The sequence below is a fragment of the Arachis hypogaea genome, chromosome 13, assembly GCF_003086295.3.
Source record: "Arachis hypogaea cultivar Tifrunner chromosome 13, arahy.Tifrunner.gnm2.J5K5, whole genome shotgun sequence".
NCBI lineage: Eukaryota > Viridiplantae > Streptophyta > Magnoliopsida > Fabales > Fabaceae > Arachis > Arachis hypogaea.
The window spans coordinates 10340352-10361271 of NC_092048.1; the positions used below are offsets into that span (position 1 = coordinate 10340352).

The 20920-nt window shown below is 34.2% G+C and overlaps 1 protein-coding gene across 3 annotated transcripts; it reads right to left on the reverse strand.

Annotated features, from left to right (window-relative positions):
- Positions 1–1002: 1002 nt before the first annotated feature.
- Positions 1003–18671, reverse strand: LOC112737117 (uncharacterized). Of its 3 annotated transcripts, none has more exons than XM_025786884.2 (32): positions 18414–18671; positions 18136–18309; positions 17812–17907; positions 16405–16474; positions 16046–16176; positions 15607–15747; positions 15368–15525; positions 14532–14700; positions 14335–14433; positions 13987–14064; positions 13846–13905; positions 13583–13740; positions 13267–13468; positions 12227–12346; positions 11195–11283; positions 10437–10541; positions 10065–10163; positions 9764–9852; positions 8849–8997; positions 7730–7873; positions 7529–7636; positions 7112–7222; positions 6641–6748; positions 6418–6528; positions 5962–6137; positions 5332–5797; positions 4896–5003; positions 4623–4681; positions 3915–4293; positions 1820–3346; positions 1375–1579; positions 1003–1247 (listed from the first exon to the last, which is right to left on the reverse strand). In XM_025786884.2, exons 1-32 carry the CDS (start codon positions 18519–18521, stop codon positions 1147–1149), a joined length of 5898 nt encoding a protein of 1965 aa, XP_025642669.1. In that variant the 5' UTR covers positions 18522–18671; the 3' UTR covers positions 1003–1146. The 3 variants fall into 3 exon arrangements, with proteins under 3 accessions (XP_025642669.1, XP_025642670.1, XP_025642673.1); XM_025786885.3 differs by having other exon boundaries at positions 16405–16499; positions 18414–18573; XM_025786888.2 differs by lacking the exons at positions 15368–15525; positions 15607–15747; positions 16046–16176; ... (2 more) ...; positions 18136–18309; positions 18414–18671 and adding an exon at positions 14899–14923.
- Positions 18672–20920: the final 2249 nt, after the last annotated feature.

Genomic DNA, 20920 nt, shown 5'->3' on the forward strand with positions numbered 1-20920 from the left:
ATATTCCAGTATTCCCCCAGCCACAAATGCAGACTATTTTCACAAATTCTACATACAAGCACATATTTACTTATACAAAACAAACCCCCTCCCCTCTAGCTTTGGAACTTTATTTCTGTGAAACTAGTTAACCATTATATTGATATTTTCTCTCTATATTAACAAAATAAATCTAAATAACATATTAAACTGTTAATTTATCCGTTAAAAATTAACTTAGATTAACATCTTTTTTTTTTAAATTTCATTGTCTTTTAAAAGATAATTGTTAATTTTTTTTATATTTTTTTGGTTATCTTTTTCAGATACATTAACTAAATTTATTTTATAAAATTAAATAAAAAATATATTAATAATTATCAAATCACAAACATATTCTGCAAAGAGATCATTAACAAAAAAACTAACCAGTCACACTAAGTTAATTAAATGAGTTTTATTTTCCTAAAAGCCTCGTAGTCTTTCCAAAAAAATTATGAGGGACTGAAATAGGTATTCACTTTTTTTTTCCCTTTCTTTTCTCCAAAGATCATTCCTAATACTCGTAACTACACGTTAGGATAATAAACTTGGTAAAAAGAAGAAAAAAATCAAAAGCTAAAAGCGAGAACTTATTCCTATTATTTGTATAATGTTAACTAAAGGCCTATAGCTCCAGTATTGCTTGAAAAATCATTCACCTACTAATTCTAAACCATAGGCAAAACCAGAAATTTGGCATCCATTGCAAAACACTCATACTGCTATGCCCTTTACAAGGTCCTGATCATGGAGATCCAAAAGAGGATGGGCCGATGGAGTCATCACCATCACCATCACCATCACCGACTAAACATGGCATGACACAGGGACCTCCTGAAGGAAACCAATTTTCCAATGACAATGATGTAGCGCACTACATATCAATAATCACTCCCACTGATGAAGGATGACATCTTTTTTTCCTTTTTCTTTTTTTTTTTTTCTCCCCACAAGAAAGGGATAAACACAAACATATGCTACAAATATGAAGAATAATAATCCACATTTATATATCATGATGGGGAATATCTAGCTACAAGAAAGTAGAAGAAAAAAGAGTTGTGACTAATTGGCACTACGAAAAATTCTGTACAATCAATAATGTTCTCTTATCCAGGGGATGACTCACATGAAATTCTCCGCCTGCAGCAATCCAGGATAGACACACGATATCATCTGTTTTAAAGACTTGCTAGATGCTTTTAGAAAAGCATGGCCCTCCATTGCTGCCAAAGGCATCAAGAAATAAATATTAGACACACTTTTCCAGTAGGCATAAAAAATCTAAAGTGAGAATATTAAAAAGGGCAAACGAATCAAGTGCGGGTACAGACAGAAATATGAATATATTACCACTGAATAAGGATTTGACTTCTTTTGAAAAATCATCCACACGACCTAATACAGGTCTTATGCCGCAAATTTGTAGAACACAAAGTTCTAAGTGCAAGGCCATTTCAAAAATTTGCAGCATTAAGTTGCAAACGTTCTGTGTGTCTCGAGAGGCCCTCAGTTTGTTGGATTCACAAAGCTCAGTAACAATAGCAATTGCTTGATCCTGCACCACAAAGCGAATAAGCTCAAATGAACTTCAAAATATGCACATTTTTTATTCAGATGTGCCATAATGAAGTTGCGCCTTGAAAACAAAATATAAGGAATGAATGAACTGCAAATTAATGTAATTCTAAGTTAATGTGTAAGCACCCTTGCATAATAATAAATCATTCAGAATTCTTCTATATCCTGGCAAATTATAACAAATGAAAGCAGCGCATGCTTCTGAAATTCATTGTACCTGCAGTCCATGCAAAATTTCTGGCATAGGAAGCTCAGGAAAATGTGCAAGATCAACAAAGCCAACCTCCTCAGCCCTTTTAGCAGCACCCTCGGCTTGTAAGCAGAGAAATTTTAATAGAAGAAATGTGATTCTATAAACCTGCACAGCTACAGCGTCAGAAAAGTGTGTTTTTGGAGAAGGATCAGTACTCTCAGATGCTTCACCAGAGATAGATATTGCAGTTGACAAGGAAGAGATCTTCTGTTTTGACACACATCCAAGTGGTGAGAGACCAAACCATCCTTTTCTACTACTGATGTATGAAGGGTTCAAGAAAATTTCAAAATCCTCTTTTGTAGTAGGTGGACACAAAAGAGGGGCATTCTGGCTTGAAAAATCACCAAGACGTTGAGTTCCCCTGCTAATAAAGGCTAAAAGATGGATACATTTCTCTCTGAGCTGTCTATCTACATCTTTTATTGCCTTAATCCATAAACTCCAATGTTTTGCAAGCTCACACATGAGCATCAAAGTATGTTGTGTTTCTTTAAGAGTGGCAAAAGAAATCCCTGATCTCTGTGCCCGAGGTCTTTTCTTGTCATGATCATCGGAAGGAAGGGCTGGGGCATTTAGAGAAGAAAAAATAAGATGAGCCTTCTCTGAGAAAAAGTAAGGTATCATGCTGTTCACAATAGCAGTTCCGGAAGAACTGTCTCCTAAGGATTGAAGAGTAGATGTAATCACAGCTAATCCAAGTCCCCAAATGTCTTGGGGGGTTTCAGACTTCTCGTATGAGCTGACTGGATTCTGGCTTCCACTTCTTGAGAAAATCTCACAAGATTCGGCAAACAACACTCTCAGTGACGACAAGAAACCAGAACTATAAAGCATCTCAGCACCCCCTCTAACTCGTGCAAGGGTTAAAAAGAATTTCAATATCATTGGAATCGAGGGAGAAGTTTTATCTTGGAGTTTTAGCATAACAAGCTGCAGCTGAAGATGACTCTGCAGGATAGGTAGCCAAGTCCTGGGCATCAAGAAGCTTCTCAATATCAAGTCTATAACAGACAGTGACAGCATACCATGCTCTGAAGTTGTTATGCAATTGCAAAGAACGGGTAGCAGGCCTAGGGTTGCATTTGAAACCTTTGAGAAGTTCTCGTCAGAACTCTCATCTGCCACCCCATCTGAATGTGATTTGAGGGAGTTGAACTGTAGTACCAAAAGCAGCAATGTCAGCAATAGCACCATGATATCATCAGCCCCAGAAGGCAACCTCTTAATTTCACTCAACAGCTTGAGACCTGAACTTGCACATTTCAAAACAAGTAGGGATGCAGATAAGGGGATACTCTTTCTGACAGTTCTCATCAAGTGGAAAAGCAATTCTACTTGAGAAGCAAGAAAATTGAATACATCTTCGGAGGCATCAAGAACAGGTGATAACGTTTCAATTGTTGCAAGCAAAGACTTGCAAATACTATCTATGCAAGAGATTACAAGTTCATCTGGGATCCCCTCTTCTTTAGTAGCCTTCCCTAACGACTGCATGAATACGTGAAAAAATAAATAAATAAATTCAATATTGAACAGAGACAATCCACACCAAAGGGCAGAAAGATGAAAAATCTTGAATGATTATACCAATTAAAAAGAATTTATCATGTTAGGGTATATATACCCTGTAACAAACTACAAAGATTGGATAAAAGTTTTATGCTGCCATTCAGGAAAAAAATAAAGGAACTCTATCATGAACAGATCATTTCACTCCTATTGGGCATTTATACTCAGCACGATAAAACCACTCGAACCATAGCAGTATACTATTAGCAAAAGAAAATGTTATAATCACACCTTCACATGACAATAGTTAAAAAATGAGGAAAATAGTTCTGGATATTTTATTACAGCTTGTTAAAACATCCTATTTTCCATATATCAGAATCATGAATAGGCACTAAGCAGATTTGCTGAAATTCGTAAGGAGATAACTAAGCAACAGCACTATGGAGCAATCATGTGAGTATTCCAACATTCGAAAGTTATATAACTCTAGCTCTATCACTCAGTTGGAATATGAAATAAAAGGTGTTCAAATTTAAAGTCTCACATTATCATGGCAAACAGCCAAAACAGCTATTAATCCTTTTGATGCAGAAAGCCTTGAACTTGACAGCAACATAATTGAGTTTGCATCCTGCAGAAAACTCAACATAGTTTCTGCAATATCCCTAGATGCTCTCCAATGAGAACAATCCCACACATCTAGTTTAATATCTGCTCGCAAACGTTTCAGGTCAAACAAGTATACATTCTTCACAAGAGAGTCTTCATTGAACTGGTGTTGGTAGGTTCCCAAAAAATTTGATTCAATGAGATACTGAGATAGTTCTTTGAATGGTCCAATACCAATTTTTCTCCCTTCAAGCTCTCCTTGTAAATGATAAAAGAGGTCACTGAGTATCAACTTCTTCAGTTCTTTTCCCTCACTATACAAATTAAGAAATAGAACCTAATTATGATAAAGGTGAAGTCAAGATATAAATTGTACAATGCGGGAAAAAAGATTACTTGTGACTATAGTTAAATTGTTGAGAATCTCATTAATAAATTTGGTCCTCAATTTGTTATTTCAGCTTAATATTTGAGATAGAATGATGGGTAAAGAGAGAAAATAAGTGATCTAAATGTTAATTGGAGAAATGTATGATAATATGGAGAGCAAAAAGAAAAACAATTCATCAATACTGCAAGTTTGTGATACTCAAACACAATGTAAATGATATAGAAATCCTTTTAATTAAGAACTAGAAATCACCTGTAACCGCGCTGTGAATATTGAGACAACAATTCAGAGAAAGCAGGATGCATGCTCAACTGCAAACAGGAAACATTTATACATGTAAATTAGAAAACACAAAATAGTCAATGAGGTGAAAACTGATTTCATATATATATATAACCAAAAGCTCTGGCTAGTAGCTTTTTCTTTTGAAGCCCGACATCTTAATAAAACTTCACGATTAAACACGTGCACCATAGCAAACAGGAATATTACAGTATCCCAAAGCAAAGAAGTTAGATGTTGAACCTTTATGAGGTTTCCATGAATCTTCTGAAGCAATGACACAGATAAACTTCCTGAGTCACCAACAGCTAATTTTTCCATCACATGAACAGAGAATGAATTGGTGGCCACCTGAAAATTTACATCCAGTTGCATATAAAATTATACACCTTCATACTGTACTTGAATTAGAAAAGGAATACTAATTTCTAATTTAATAATATTATTGTATTGCATATAAACCTTTATATAGGATAAAAGTTGCATTTAAGTAGAATATTGAACAGGTATTGAATGGTGACATAACAACGAGAAGAATCACTATTTATCTTAGTATGGATCACAACACCAAACAACGACAACTAAATAACGAGAAGGCGGCCTATAAAATTAACTGAATCACAACAAAGACAAACCACACCTATTAAACCAATAGGAAATTGGAAAAAAAAAGGCTAACCTTTGCACCATAATATATATCATTCTTATATCCACAACAAGTATATGACTTTATTAGTTTTTGTAAGACAGAATCTTTGAACCATGAAGACCAGATTCCCTTAAGTTCATGAAAATCTGTGGAATTAGATTTGTCAGATTTTGTGGCATTTTTCTCCTTGTCCTTAGATTCATCTTTCCCAAGTAACTCTGCATGCAACAACTTTTTCTGCAAAAACAATTCATATGCCATGATTCTGAGAATGGCAGATTGACAATGGAAACTGTATGCTAGATTGCAAGCATCTTCTTCTTTAACACTTTCAAGTAAAGGGATCTCAGTGTTGGAAACATTTGAGATTGCGTCGGCCAAGTGTCGCCAAAACTTTCCATAGCTTCTCAAAATTTCTAAGAGATTTGCATATTGAGGAGACCCTTGCCACAGGGAGACCATGAAGTTAAGTACACTAAGCAGTATCCGAGGCTTGCTGAAGATAAATAGTAAAGTACAATGAGTAACTTATTAATTAAAATTAGCAAAGAAATTAAGCAGTGAAAATGGAGATTAAAGTTTCCTTAAAAAGAGAAAGAGAAAGAAAAAACATGCAGATGCAAAAGGAACATTTTTCCCCATCCCGCCCATAGGTTCTACCTTTTGATCAGATCACGTGCCCTCTCAATGTAGAGCATAAGCGCATCTAGTAAACTTGATTTTTTGGATACTAGTGGTACCAGAGAAGTTTCACTACTTTGCGACTTTGGATCCCCAGTATTATGTTGGTCTTCATTGCCGGCATCTGGAGCAAAGATAGCAACAACAAAAGCAGCCTGCAACAAGAACATCAATTCAGAATATGATGCTTGAACAAGGGATTTTCACCACCCCCTGACCCAATAATGATGGAACAGAGCCCTGAGAAAAACTAGAAAATTAGCTGTTGGCCTGTCATGATGCAATATCCTCATGAAAACTCAACAAACAGTAGACACATCTACTCATGAAAGAAGTGATGCAAAAAGTTGTAGCATTCATTTTGAAATGCGTTTAAGAGGGGGTGGGGGGGATGACAGTGTCAACAGCAGAAAATTTACAACATATGATATAGACCTGGTAACGTGCTGCAGAAGTGAATAAATTAAGTGTTGCAACAAAAAGCTCTTCATTTGATACCAGTTGCTCCTGCAGTATGTAGCTTGCAGAACGCCTCAAATCCATAATCTAAAACCATTAGAAGATTATCACTTAGGTCAAAATAACACAAGTAAAGTTGCAGAAAGTTTCAGAAGAAAAAAAGAAAATAAAGTTGTAAGATGAAACTACAATGCCAAACCTCCTTATTATCAGGAGCAAAAAACGTGGTTCCATACGAAAATGGTTGACAACAATCTGCCGTGACAAATAACATTGAAATGAACTTGACAGCACCCAACTGGATGGCCTAGAAAGATATCAGTCTTTAATAAAATGAAATGATGAACTATACTAGAAGCAAATGGATGAGCAGGCATGCAAAACAATATAGGACATTAGGAATGTAATCAATATCAGTTCATTGTTCAGCAAATGTAATCAATACATAACAGTAACAGAGTAAGAAAACACAAGTTTCTAAAAGACCTCTAATTGATGGAACAAAAAGAGAGCAGAAATAAGCAGATTAGTTATTGTTCAATAAAAAGTAAAACTCATAAGTCACATTCCTAGTGATTAGTTCAGCAAAAGCACAAGGCATTTACATAAAAATAAAAATAAAAAAATCAATGTAATAGCACTAAATTTCCAGCATGGCTAGTATTCTTACAGGATCCCGGAAGTATGAAATCAAAGAAGTAACAGAAGTGATAAGAGGAACTGATTTGGTTGTGCATGAGAACACTGCTTGGAGAAAAACGGGAAAGCTGGAAGAGTTATCCTGACATCACACAATAACTTTCAGTGTGTCCATTATGCAAATATATTAGGAATATAGAGAATATCAAACAAAGAATTAATGGATAGCCGAAGGCAGAAAATATGATCTGCAGCATAAAGACAATTATGCTTAAAACTTCTTAAACAAACAACAAAAGAAAAGCATGATATACATCCATGATCCATCACATCAACATAGCAATATCACATGGATTCCTTTAATCATAACCATGAGTAACTATTAAACTATTCCATTTATACTCATTTAAGATAAAAAAAAAGAAAACTCTCTAGCTTTCCTCTATACCTTTGACAGTCTAGTCAGCATAACCACAAGAATGTCCAAGACAGATCCCATAGCAAGCTGTATCCCCTCAATTTCCATTGGATCAAAGAGGCGGCTTACATGCAGTTTCTGGTAAAAGAGATATTTTTGTCAATATGATGTAGGAAAAAGCAAAGTAGATTAACATAAGGATGAAAAGAAATAAGTTTCAATATTTGTAACCTCCAAGGCTTGGGCAGTAGTGCAAGCAATTTGGAAGAGTGTGTTGTGGATGGAAGAATCAGAGAATAACACATTGTGTATGATCTCTCCCAACTTTCCATAACAGGGCATCGACTCAAGGCATTTTTTCATCAATTCAAGAACCTGCAAAAGTATCCCAAAGTTAGCCATGGGCATAATCTATCTTAATTTTTATATATAAAACCTATAATTAGTTTTAATAATCACTCTCAACTGTTATTGCAACAAATTAGAAGCAACCAAGATAGACTGCTATTAATGGTGGATGCCAAAGACAGCAACCCGAAAAGCAGCCAACAATAACAGATCATAATAGCTTGTGTTTCATTTTCATATTAATTAAATAAAATTATCCATGTACCTTTACGCAATAAGTTAAACTTGTAGGAGAAATAGTTTCATGTCATCGTGTCAAAGCATGCATAACTAAGAGGTCGAGTTTAATCTTGGCTTCCCCTCCTCCAAAAGTATCCCAAAGTTAGCCACGGGCATAATCTACCTTAATTCTTATATATAAAACCTATAATTAGTTTTAATAATCACTCTCCACTGTTATTTAAACAAATTAGAAGCAACCGAGATAGACTGCTACTAATGGTGGATGCCAAAGATAGCAACCCAAAAAGCAGTCAACAATAACAGATCATAATAGCTTGTGTTTTATTTTCATATTAATTAAATAAAATTATCCATGTACCTTTACCCAATAAGTTAAACTTTTGGAAGAAATAGTTTCATGTCATCGTATCAAAGCATCCATAACTAAGAGGTCGAGTTTAATCTTGGCTTCCCCTCCCCTTTTTTATCCTTCCAAATAAAAGTTAAATTTCAGCACAAAGTAGGGTGGGTGGGCCATTATCAACACTTCATAGCCAAATGAGGATCTTAAATGAGCAGACATCTTAGATATAACATAATTCGTACCCAATAACTTAATCTTTTGAAAGAGATGGCTTCACGATAATACTAAACCAAGTTAACAACTAACACGAAAAACTATAAGCACTTTAGTCATCCAGAGTATCAGAATTATTCTAATAAAGATTAACTAAAAAAGACAACACAATCTTCATGGCTTCAAACAGATTAAGGAGTTACCTTCAACATTATTTTCCATCTGGTTTGCTTTATCTTGTATTTCCAATACTGGTGATTGACTAGGACAAATTGTACAGAGAAAATGATCAGTGCCAGGAGAGCATCATTCTCCACCCCTGTCTCTACAAGCTGTATGGTGAAGTCCAGCACTGCAAGATTTTTTTTTTTAAAAGAAGAATTTCATTAAGAAGAGAAAGATGATACAAATTAAAGCATAAGGAATCCTCTATACAAAAGCAAAAGACAAAAGATTTATCTATAAAGTATAGCTTTCCAATCTCTCAACATATCCAAGAGGGATGTTCCTTATAAAGATCATTAAGATTACGACTAAGACATAAGAGTATTTAGAAAAAACAAAACGAAACATATACAACACAAAACAAAACAACAAACAAAAAGAAATGCGCACAGAATTTTCACAAAACCAAGCCAAATCAACAACTCGTGAATAGTTCTTTATTACAAACAAAAATTAGCTTGTCTCTGCATCAGTAGATTGTAATAAAAGTTAATAGACAACTCATATTTGTGCCGACATTATAGCCCTTGTTTCCTATCGGATCATAATTATTAATTAATTTCCTACTTTACAGTGAAAGGTGCTCCTAGATAAGCATAACACCATGAAAGAATTCTAATTCTGATGTAACACTGGAACTAGATAAATTTTTCAAAATAACCATACTGTAGATTAAGACCCAGTTAGAAATGATGTTGTTTTGAACATCTGAAAGAAAGAAGAAAAATAGATAACATGCCATAACCATTGTAAAATATTTCGGAGATATAGACCTATTTTCATGTAGTCAAACCAAAGCAAGCCATAAGCACAACACAAGAGACACAAACAATAGGAGTAACAGACCACACCAAATTACTAATAAAATGAATTAGAAATTGTATCAGACGTACCTGATATTGCCAAGGGGCAGTCACTACTGTTCATCTCACAATCAGTCAAAATCATCCTTGCCAGTTTGCTAGAAAGCAACCATGACCCACTGGGAAAGACAGAAATATTGGTAGATATAACTTCATCTAGATCAAAATATATCAAAAATTGATAGCAATAAAATCTACTGACACCAAAAGGCCACCAGAATGTAAAAGAAATAGTTGGAAGTCATACAAATGAGGACAATTTCAAATCAATTTATTGAATACAGTTAAGTTTTTATTTTTATATGCATACTGTTCTAAAAATAGGGTTTACCTTGAGAAGCCATTGTTGCCTACACTGAACACGGCAGTCTGCAAATTGATATCAAATAGATTTGCATTTAAAGCAACTGTTGTAACATTAGCTGGAGAACTGCACAGGAAAGGGGGAAAGATTTATTCAGACTTGCGAGTCTCAAATAACATCATTAATTCAGGGAAGAAAAAATGAAGATCCAATACCAAAAAGCATTGAAGTCAACAGGAAAAGGATTTGAAAAAATCCACAAAAATAGTATGATTTGCTTATTCTCAAGATACAAAATCAAATCAATTCATTGATTTGGGAAATTTTATTTCTGTTAACCTTGAGATGTAGAAATGAAACGAAATTGCTCAACTTCCACGTAGCATAAGTTAAATTTACCAAATCAACATAGTCACCAAGATCTTGATGGCCATTGACATAAGTGCAGCACTACAGGAATTCAGAGGCAGGTTTTTAACCAGATTACAGATTATCTCAACCACCCTGAAAAAACAAGGAAAATTAATCAATCAAGACACTCAGTACCACATGCAAAACCCCCTGCCAGGGGGTTAAAACAAATTAGAAAATTAAACAAACATGTAAAAGAGCAATAATAAATAAAAAGGTAAAGTACTGTTTTGGTCCCCAACGTTTGAGGTGAATCCTATTTTGGTCCCTATTGTTTTACTTGTCCTATTTTTATCCCAAAACGTTTAAAATGGCATTAATATTATCCCACCGTCAAATTCCTCACTAACAATTAACGAAATTAATGTAGTATTAATAAAGCTTTTGTTAAAGCTATGTTTACTCAATCCCTTCTCCCATCTTCACCCTCTCAACAAGCCCAAACCTCATTCTCTTGCTCCCTTTTACACTAGGAGGAAGAAGGGAGTAGGAGAATGGGGTTTGAGCTTGTTGAGAAAGTGAAGGTAGGAGAGAGGGGTTGAGCAAACTAATTTTAGCAAAAGCATTATTAATAGTACATCAATTTCGTTAATTGTTAGTGAGGAATTTGACGGTAGGATGACATTGATGACATTTTAAACGTTTTGGGATAAAAATAGGACGATTAAAACGTTAGGGACCAAAATAGAATTCACCCCAAACGTTGGGGACCAAAACAGTGCTTTACCCTAAATAAAACAATTTACCAGACATTCTTTTCAATCTGCTCGTTCATCAGGCCAATAGCATGGAACTGTAGAGAGTTGCTAATGTCTAACACAGCAAAACAGACAGCCTGCATATAGTAAGTGAATATGTGATTTTGAGAAGAGGGGATAACCTTATGAGACACAAAGAATTCACGTAAGTTGGTACAAGCTGGGACGCCATTTTAGGGTAAAATTGGACTTCAGACAACCTAAAATTCCAAAATAGTCTACATTTAGCTCACTCCGGCTTGGGATGTCCAACAACCCAAATCACAGGCTCCTAGATCAGGGCTCAGCAATACAGAATATCCTACAGGCTAAAGGGCGAATGCAGAACCATGGCAGGGAAGGTATGTTGTGACAAATGTAAGGAACATCTTGTAACTCACAAAGTTTGCAATGGCAGGGCAGCTGTTCCATCACTGCCCCAATAGCACGTAGGTTAAACTAATGTTTCATTTTATAACTAATTACACTGGAAGCCTTCATGGTAAATTAGGTATATCCAACAAATACAAGAAACAATATTATGAGGTGAGCAGATCATAGCAAGTCAAAATCAACAATCGACCAGAGTTGATCAGGCATACAAAGATCATTGCTAGAAGTGATGCACTGATCTTAGTGTTAAAAGTGCTACTTAAAAGTCTAATCACATGATGCCATCCACGACGTATATAACATAATAGTAAACAGTGTATTACATTTTCATAAATAAAGCCATGAAGGCAGTTACAATCTTTATCAAGCAGTGGCCAATTTTTTTATACATTTTCATAAATAAAGCCATGAAGGCAGTTACAATCTTTATCAAGCAGTGGCCAATTTTTTTAAGAGCAGCCCGCTGCACAGGCATCCCCGTGTTAACGCAGACTCGCAAAGTCTGGGGAAAGGCTACAGCCAAAGGGTGTAATGTATACAGCTAATTACATCAGTGGTTGTTTCCACATCTTGAGACAACTCAATCGTTGCACCAAGGCTCTCCTTCTGACTAATTTTTTAACAAAATAAATAAATAAATAAACTTACAGTATTAAAGGACACCAATCTGCTGAGCAGGTCAAGCGTGCAAAGAACTTCCTCCTTGTTATTCAAGTACACATCTTGGGCCAAACGTAGGAGCAAAAGAAACACCCCAGATGGAGCATACTAGAAGAAGATTTTGTCAGCATAAAAATGAGGAAGTTTTATGTTGAGATATGAAGCCCACCCCAAAAAATAATATAATCTTCAACTACACTTTTAACTGTTGCAAAAATTTCATAGTCATTATTATCCACTATAATAATAACCATCATAGAATTCTCCTTACTGTACACATGATTTTAATTTTTTCTGAACAAAAAGGTTATCATCCAATTTCATCTAATCTAATTGAACATCCTAATTTTGACAAGTAAAAGAGGAGGGAGGAAGGAGGAGGAGGGGGGGGGGGGGGAAGCACAGACTCTGAATTTTATAAGATATATAACAACAAAAGGGCCATTTATGATTTTCAACACAAGAATACTTGACGAATAAAAATAAAATTTAAAAAAAAAAACACTAAGCAATTATATTTAAAGAATAACACTTGAGACTGAAAAGATATGTCATGGTCACCAAATAATTTATAGAGAATTTTACACATTTTGCTAGTTTGGGACAGGCGAGCAAGTACAATCATCAAATTAAGTATAAATAAAATAAATACCTAAAATCAGCAGTGGTGACATTCAAGCAAATGACTTTTAACATTATTACAACACAGTATGTAAAAAATAAATAAAATCTTTCTTTCAGGAAGTCAGACCAGCCTCACTAATGTGATCAATTGGCAGTGTTTTCAGGTTACTGGATATTCCAGACCTATCCTTTCCTAAGGCAAACAACAACAATAATGACAACAACAAAGCCTTATCCCACAATGGGGTCGGCTACATGGATCAAACGATGTCATTGAACCCTATTATGTAGCATGTCTATAGTAAGACTGTTTAGAGGTAAATCTCCTTTACTAAGGCAAAGAGGAGACAAAATAGCAATATTACATAAGCAACATATAAGAAATAAAATGTATAAATCATCACCTCCCATCGCACGAGGGCAGTATCCTCTCCAACAAATTTCAAGACACGCCCACGAGTACCAGGAGGAATAAAAAAACCCTCAACTCCAGGAACTTGCACTGCCTGTCGTGCCTCAACCATATGAGAGGCATCATCTACCTGTGAATCACTGCTAATCTCGAACAAGGATGATACACCAACAGACTTATCTAGAAAGTTATACCTGTTGTAAAAATGTACTAAGAATCATTTCCAACAACTGTGGAGAAACTAGGTACTGTTGTCTTTGAGAGGCCAACGGCAGTGTCATTCCAATACATGAATTATATATACTTACACACATTCTGCAGGCCAAGTGCCTTCACAGAGGGATGACAAGAGCCGTACAAGTTCAAGTGTCCTGACAGGGAACTCGCTCTCCAGGTTGTAAAGAAGACACCGAACTGGACCATCAATAAAACTTTCCTTATCCCAAAACTGAGTACATAGTGACTCCTGAAATTTAACGAGCAAGGTTCTTAAATCAATAATTGTTCACTAACAGATATCATGCTATTGAAGCAGCGAATGACCTGAAGAACAATGATTATACATCCAAACCTCTCCATGGTAGATCTTGCAAAGAATATCCAGTATCAAAGCAGGGTTACCGTCCTCTAGCTGTACCAATTTTAGAGCAGATCAAATGAGAAAGTGATACATAATCTCCTTAAAACAAACTACAGATTTTACAATCCATACCTGAAGGTTGACCTCATAAGATGCAATAAATGCAGATATGAATGTCCTCAAGACACTGCGATAACCAGATGCTGGGCCCTAAATGGAAGTGAAAAATTATTAGCTGTACAATAATTCAGATGGCAGACCACAAAACAAAATTATGAATAAATAAAGTACAGGTACAATATCGATATTATGTGTATCGATATTAAAACATATCATGCCTATTTTGCTAACAATAAGCATAATTCAGCCAAATAAATGGTTGAATGCTTCAATATAAAATATTTTTAAGTGTAGAAAATCAATGTTTGACAAAATTTATCCACTACATCACATTATGCTACCGAACAAAGAATGACGTACATCATACTCCTTGAAGATGTCACACTCAAGAATTTCAAGACAGTAACTTAAGAATCCAGCCTCAAAGGCTTGACGAACATAACCAATGTGATCAATCTCCTGAGTGAAGAGCAAGAAAAGAGGTTATCTTTGTAATACAAAAGCTCATGCTTAAGTCATCAATAAACAACAATCTCACATATAACTCAACCACATACCATTAGCTCATTGGTCCCATTTTTACCCGGAAGTGTCAAGAGCAGATAAAGAAATACTGCCCAAGCTAGAACAAGAGGACCAGCTTCATTCATTTCAAAACCACTGAAAGTAGAAACTAGTGCATCGATCTCTTGGACATTATTCAAGGAAAAAGAACACACACCCTTCCTGTAAAAGCAAAAAGAGATTTTTACCGCACTTAACAAAAAAAATATATTTAGTTCCTAAAAGAAAAATAAAGAAAAAAATCATAAAATAAAAGCAGTCTAGTATAATATTAAGAATACCACATCCATTTCACCAAGAATGTAGAATTTGACTGAAACCCACCATCAAACCAAAACAATAAATAGCACTACACCATACCAACTCATAAGCAAACATTCCTATCCAAGGCATACATCATAGCAGCAATAGGCAAGACCAAAGAACCCTCTCAAAAGAGTCACAGAAATAAAGGCTTTGACGATCATAGCACAATAGACTTCGCTGAAAAACAGAACAGAAGTATATGAAATTTCTTGATGATTTGAGAGAAATCTGGTTATCGAACGAAATATCTAGGTATGGCAACAAGGCAAGTCCAAAAGAATGAATATCTGCCTCATGGTTGCCTAAGACCCCAACACATTATTGTCAACAACGATTTTATTTTAGGTTCCAGATAGAGAATGAGACCAAAAATTCAGCCAGTCATTGCACCAAAAATAAGGTTTTTCAAATTATGGACAAGCAAATAGTGTTTCATTGGTTGACCTATAAGAGTAAAAAGAACATACCATCCCACAATGTGTTGCTTCATAAGTAAAAAAGCAAAATAATCAAGTAGGCTGACCTATAAGGTCTTTCATCATGAACCATTTGAAGCATATTCTCCAAGTTCAGTGTTTCTATTAAAATAAGAAGCAGCTGAACTTTAGTATGGTAAGACAACTGTTGTGCTTCTGTAGTTATTGCCAGCTTCCCCAAGTTATAGTCACCAAGTAAGATCCCCTGGATCCATGAAGATTTCAGGATTAGATTATGAAGATATCACATAGCAAACTAATCAAAAGCATAAGTGTAGTAATATACCTTGTAAAGAGAACAAAACCTCTTCCATATTTCAGCACTACATGTACAAAATGAGTCATAGTATCCAAGAAAAAGGATATCTAAAATCAAGTTGTCTTCAATTAGAATCTCCTCAGACCACAGAGTAAAAAGATCAACATCCTTCAAGCATTCGACAATTTGCACATGTTGAGTCATTAAGAAATTAATATTTAGGTCATTAGAGCATTTACGTCATGAAGAAAGCAAACACGGGCAGAGAAAAATTCACATTAGAAGATATTGTTCAAACATGGAGTGTCTCACTTGCTCTATAGTGTATACTTTTATAGCATTCCAAGTCTCATAGACATGCACCAAACTAATCAACAACGCGCACAACGATAGCAAGAACACAATGCAGGAAAAAAAAAAAAAAAAAGATTCAGCTAGCAGCCTAGCCCATGGAGAAGAAACATACCATTTGTTCGGGGAAGCTGCAAGACAAATGGTCCTCGAAGAATGATACTAACTTACTTTCTAGCTGATTATCAAACAGCTTTTTTGCCTCCTCCCTAACAATATTGTCTTCAGATATAGAACCAATATAAACTACATGAAGAGTCAAAAGCCAAAATAACATCAACTAGAAAGTTCAACTAATAGAAGCCAGAAAAATGAAAATATTCAATAAAACGATAATTCGATACAATATAAATGTGTGCATGCCTGCACACATGCACACGTGAAGCATTTGCAGTATGTCTGCACTTTCCAGAACACAAAAAACAGACAGAGCAAGTATTGTATGGTCATAAAAACATCATGATATATACTTACTAGCATGCATGAGAATCCACCTTATGCACTTCAGCAAGCATTGTCGCTCCATGTAATATTGAATCAACATCTCCACAACATAAAGGAAATGAAATCTGAATCAGTAACTTAAAAGCATCAGAAATTATAAGTATAGTTGACAATAGCTATCCCAATATTTTACTAAAAAAATCCCCAAGAATCATCCAACTCGAACCAGACCTTATAATGTTTGGAAGAACCTAAAATGCCTAATTTGGACCAAATCAAGTATGTAACGAAGGCAATACAAAGAGACAAAATATGATTAATAATTAAAAATAAATTGTTTGTAAACAACAATTACAAGAATTGGAATAAAAATGGTTGTAGATAGATGGACCATAGAGACAGGGTGCAACAATTGACCAAGCCTTGTCCCAATAGGAAGATTAAATTCTAAATTGTCTAAATTAAGCACCCAAGTGATTCAACTAGTGAAACAAGACTACGTGTCGTTGTTAACTAATTCTTCTACCTGGAGTTTTCTTTGTCTACTTATACCTATTGGACTATGTTCAACTTGATCTACTCTCCTTATAGCACATCCTTAGGTCATCTACACATATGACCAAACCATCTAAAATGATCTTCTACCATATCTTTTACACTACCACTAGGTGAAACCACAAATTTCTCCCTAACCCATCAATTTATAATCCTAACTCGGCTAGTCACTATGCATCATCCATCCAATGCAACATTCTCATATCTGCAACACAGTTTATTTTCTTGTTGGTTTCTTGCCATCCAACATTCAATTGAATACTACCTCACAAGTGTTAAAGCTGTTCGGTAAAAGCTTTACTTAAACTTGAGTGGTACTTTTCCATCAGAAATAACACCCAAAGCTCTTTTCATTTATTTTCATCCACCTATTCACCTAACTAGATTCCTACAACCACACATCCCGCTACATTGATGGCAAATAATGTATAAGTACATATTCAAGCATTTTAATCAAGCTCATCGTGTTATCCGCAAGACCTAAAGAAGAACATTAAATTTAAACATCTAGCAAAGTACAAATAAGTAACTTGAAAAAATGTGTACATGGTTGTAAATCTTTACGAATTATGTCAAATCTTCCAGCTTTCAAGTTCCAATTGCTAGTGTCAGTCTCAAACAATAAACGTCAACACAAAATTTGAAAAAAAAAATTATAAACGAAAAATTCATAATATTGATGGTAAAAAATACAAGTGGAAGAAGGATAAGAGGTCCTCCATACAATAGCCAAACAAAACGGTAACTTTAGAGAATCCTTCCGCTTATGACTTCACACAATTTAATAAAGTTAATTGCGCAACAATTGGCCACTGTCAAAGTCAGCATCTAACTACATCTATGTTATAAAGGATAGTAGGTAGGGGACTGAATGACACTAACCATGTGAAGAAACTCTGGAAACATCAAACTAGGAGCCACACTGTTATTTTTAATGGACCTTTCCACAAGTATGTATGATTGAACCTCATCTAGTAGCTGAAACAAAAAACAGAGGCGCGTTAAAAAACACCAAAAACTTGTCCATCCAGCAGCACCGCAATCTCAGAAGTCAGAACAACATTACTTGCCATGAACTTTCAAAGTTACAATTCCAAAACATAATTAAACTTGCCTATAAGCAATTCAGATACTCCATATCATAACTAATAATCCAAACCAAAACTATAACGCGATGATGATAACATAAGCAAGCAAGCAACTCACCAAGTAGGAGCTAATCTGGAGAGCTTTATCTTTGAGCTCAGGTTGAACTGTGAGCTCGTGAGATCCAATTTTCAGCTTCTTCGAGTTCAAAGCTTCCTTTGACTTCTGACTCGGGGGCTTGAAGCGCAAGAGCAAGTCAGCGAACCACGAATGGTTTTCCTTCAACTTCTTCGCCTAAATTATACCAAAAAAACAAAAAAGGCAGAATGAATAATTGAGGTAAAAGCACAATTTTATACACGCAAACTGGAAAGAGAGAGAGAGAGATGAGGTTGTACCAAATTTGGTGGAAGATCTGAGGAGGGGGATAAGTTTTCGAGCTGAGTGAAGAAGAGAGTGAATGAGTCCCACCAGAGGGAAGCGTCGACGGAGCAGGTTTCCGCCATTGTTGAAAGAAAAAGAAGAAATGTAAAACCCTAACACTATAAAGTATAAAACCCCTGAGAAATGGAAACAATATAGATTTGATTTTTCTCTTTTCGCGCTTACTATACTCTGTGACTTTGAGACACTGCTACGAGGTCACACTGTTATACACTTGTACGGGTAAACTAAAAAGGGTCCATCTAGTGTACAGATGTATTTTGGTACAGATTTACAGATTTTTGTTTTTATTTAATTGTTTATTGATTTAAAAACGTATCACTAAAAGTGTTGCTTAAAGAAAAAATGTTACCCTTAATCGTTAACTTGGCTCTAATACCAATTTTTTAAAGTCAACTTTTCTTTTAATTTTTTTTTCGAAATTTCTATTAACTCTAAATTTTTTAAAGTCAACTTTTCTTTTAATTTCTTTTTCGAAATTTCTATTAACTCTAAATATTAACTTTTCATATTTTACTTTGAATAAGTTTATAGTTTGTATGGATTCGATTGGTGGTACTTTATTTAAATAATTTACAAATTCATAATCAAAAGTGTTGACCATTTCTACTATTACTAGGTATTTATAATTCTGATTTCAATTTTATATTTTTTTTTCAATCTTGTTTTAGTTTATAATATTCTTTTTTGCATGGATTATTGTATATAAAATCTTTTATCTATTTGTCTTTTTCTTTAATATAATTTCTCAAATCTTCAAAAACTTCTTTTATTTCTACACTTTCTGTTGTTTCTAAATATCTTTTTAATTTTTCAACTTCATTCTCCATTTTTCTTTTAACAGCTTTAATTCTTTTAAGTCATAATATGGTTTTCCAGGCATTTATAAATTTTTTAAGTTTAACTCCAACTTGTTTATATTTATTTTATTTCTATTCTTTTTATTATAAGGTCATCAATTTCGATCTGAAGATTATTTAATTCCCTTTTATACTCCTTTATTTTACTTTTTAATTTTTTCGCCCTTTTTCTTTTTATTTTATTTTCTGGTCTTTTAATCTTTGTATGCTTCATTATTTATTTTAGAATTTCTGCAAATTCTATCATCGATTCATCACTATTTTCTAGAGATTCTATTAATTTTTCTAGCTCTTTAACTTCTCTTTTCAACTTGTCATAGATTATTTTTAGAGCTTCAAATGCTCTTTGATTTATTTCAGAAAACTGTAAATAATTCAACCGATTTTCTCTTTCAAAGAGCTCTTGTTTCTTGTCTTGATAAGTTACATATATTTTTTCTTTATTTATTGTCATAATTTAGTGTTTAGGGTTTCATTTAATTTTTCGACCTTTTTTGTTAATTCTTTTATTTCAGAATTTTCTTCTTTAATCTTTAACTTAGATAAACTTAAAAGGCTATTAATTTTAGATTCTCTTATTTGAAAATTTGATGAAACTAATTTTCCTGATGGTTCTTTTAATAATAGAACTGGGTTTTCAATAGCTTTATATTTTGGTATTTCTGTTTTTACAATTTTCTGAAATAATTCATCGACATAAATTCTTTCTCTGTTTTTAAATATTATAATATGATGGCTATTTGTTAAAGCATAATTTATTGCCTATGTAATTGAAAATGGTTCATCGTCTTGTTCCATTAGATTCTTTCTGTGGAATTTATAAGCCAAACTTATAGATCTTCCAAGATTTTCAGTTGATAAAGGTATAGCATATCCAAGATGGGCATTAAATTTAACATTTACGTTTGCCAAGTTTCCATGAACAATTCCAATTATTTGATCTATTGGGTCATCAGAAATTCTTTTGTCACAGATTGCTAAGCTTATTGGTGAATTAATTCCTTTCATATATGTAGATTTGATTAAGACTTGTATAGTACTAATATGAATCCATCCAATTTTAGATCTTTTTTGTTGATCCTTAATTTTCTCAATCTGTTTACTCAATTCTTCATCATTTATCAAAGCAATTTCAAGTTCTCCATTGGCGGATTTTATCTTTATAGGGGCTTCTAGTTGAATTTTTTCATAGTATATTATATTTTTTCTATTAAAAACTTCTTTTAAAAGATTTTGTTTATTAAAATTTTCATTTGATTTGAGATTTAATTCTGTTTTTAGAACAGCCTGTTTTTCATTATCTAATAAAGCAGTTAATCTATAATAATCAGATTCTTCTGTTAATTCTAAACTTTCTAAATAATTCATAATTGAAAGACTAGAATGAAGATGTACCTTTCTGGAGAAAAACTTCCTTTATTTAGTATATTTTACATAAGGTGTTTTTATCTCCAGAGGGGAGATTGTAGATACTAACTCCAGAGGGGAGTTTAGAATTATTTTTCCCTAAGGGAATTCTTTCTCAGACTATAGAATCGCCTCGGCAGCTTCCTCCTCGCTCTCCTAGCATATGAGTACTCTTAGCCTCCTGCTTCCTATTG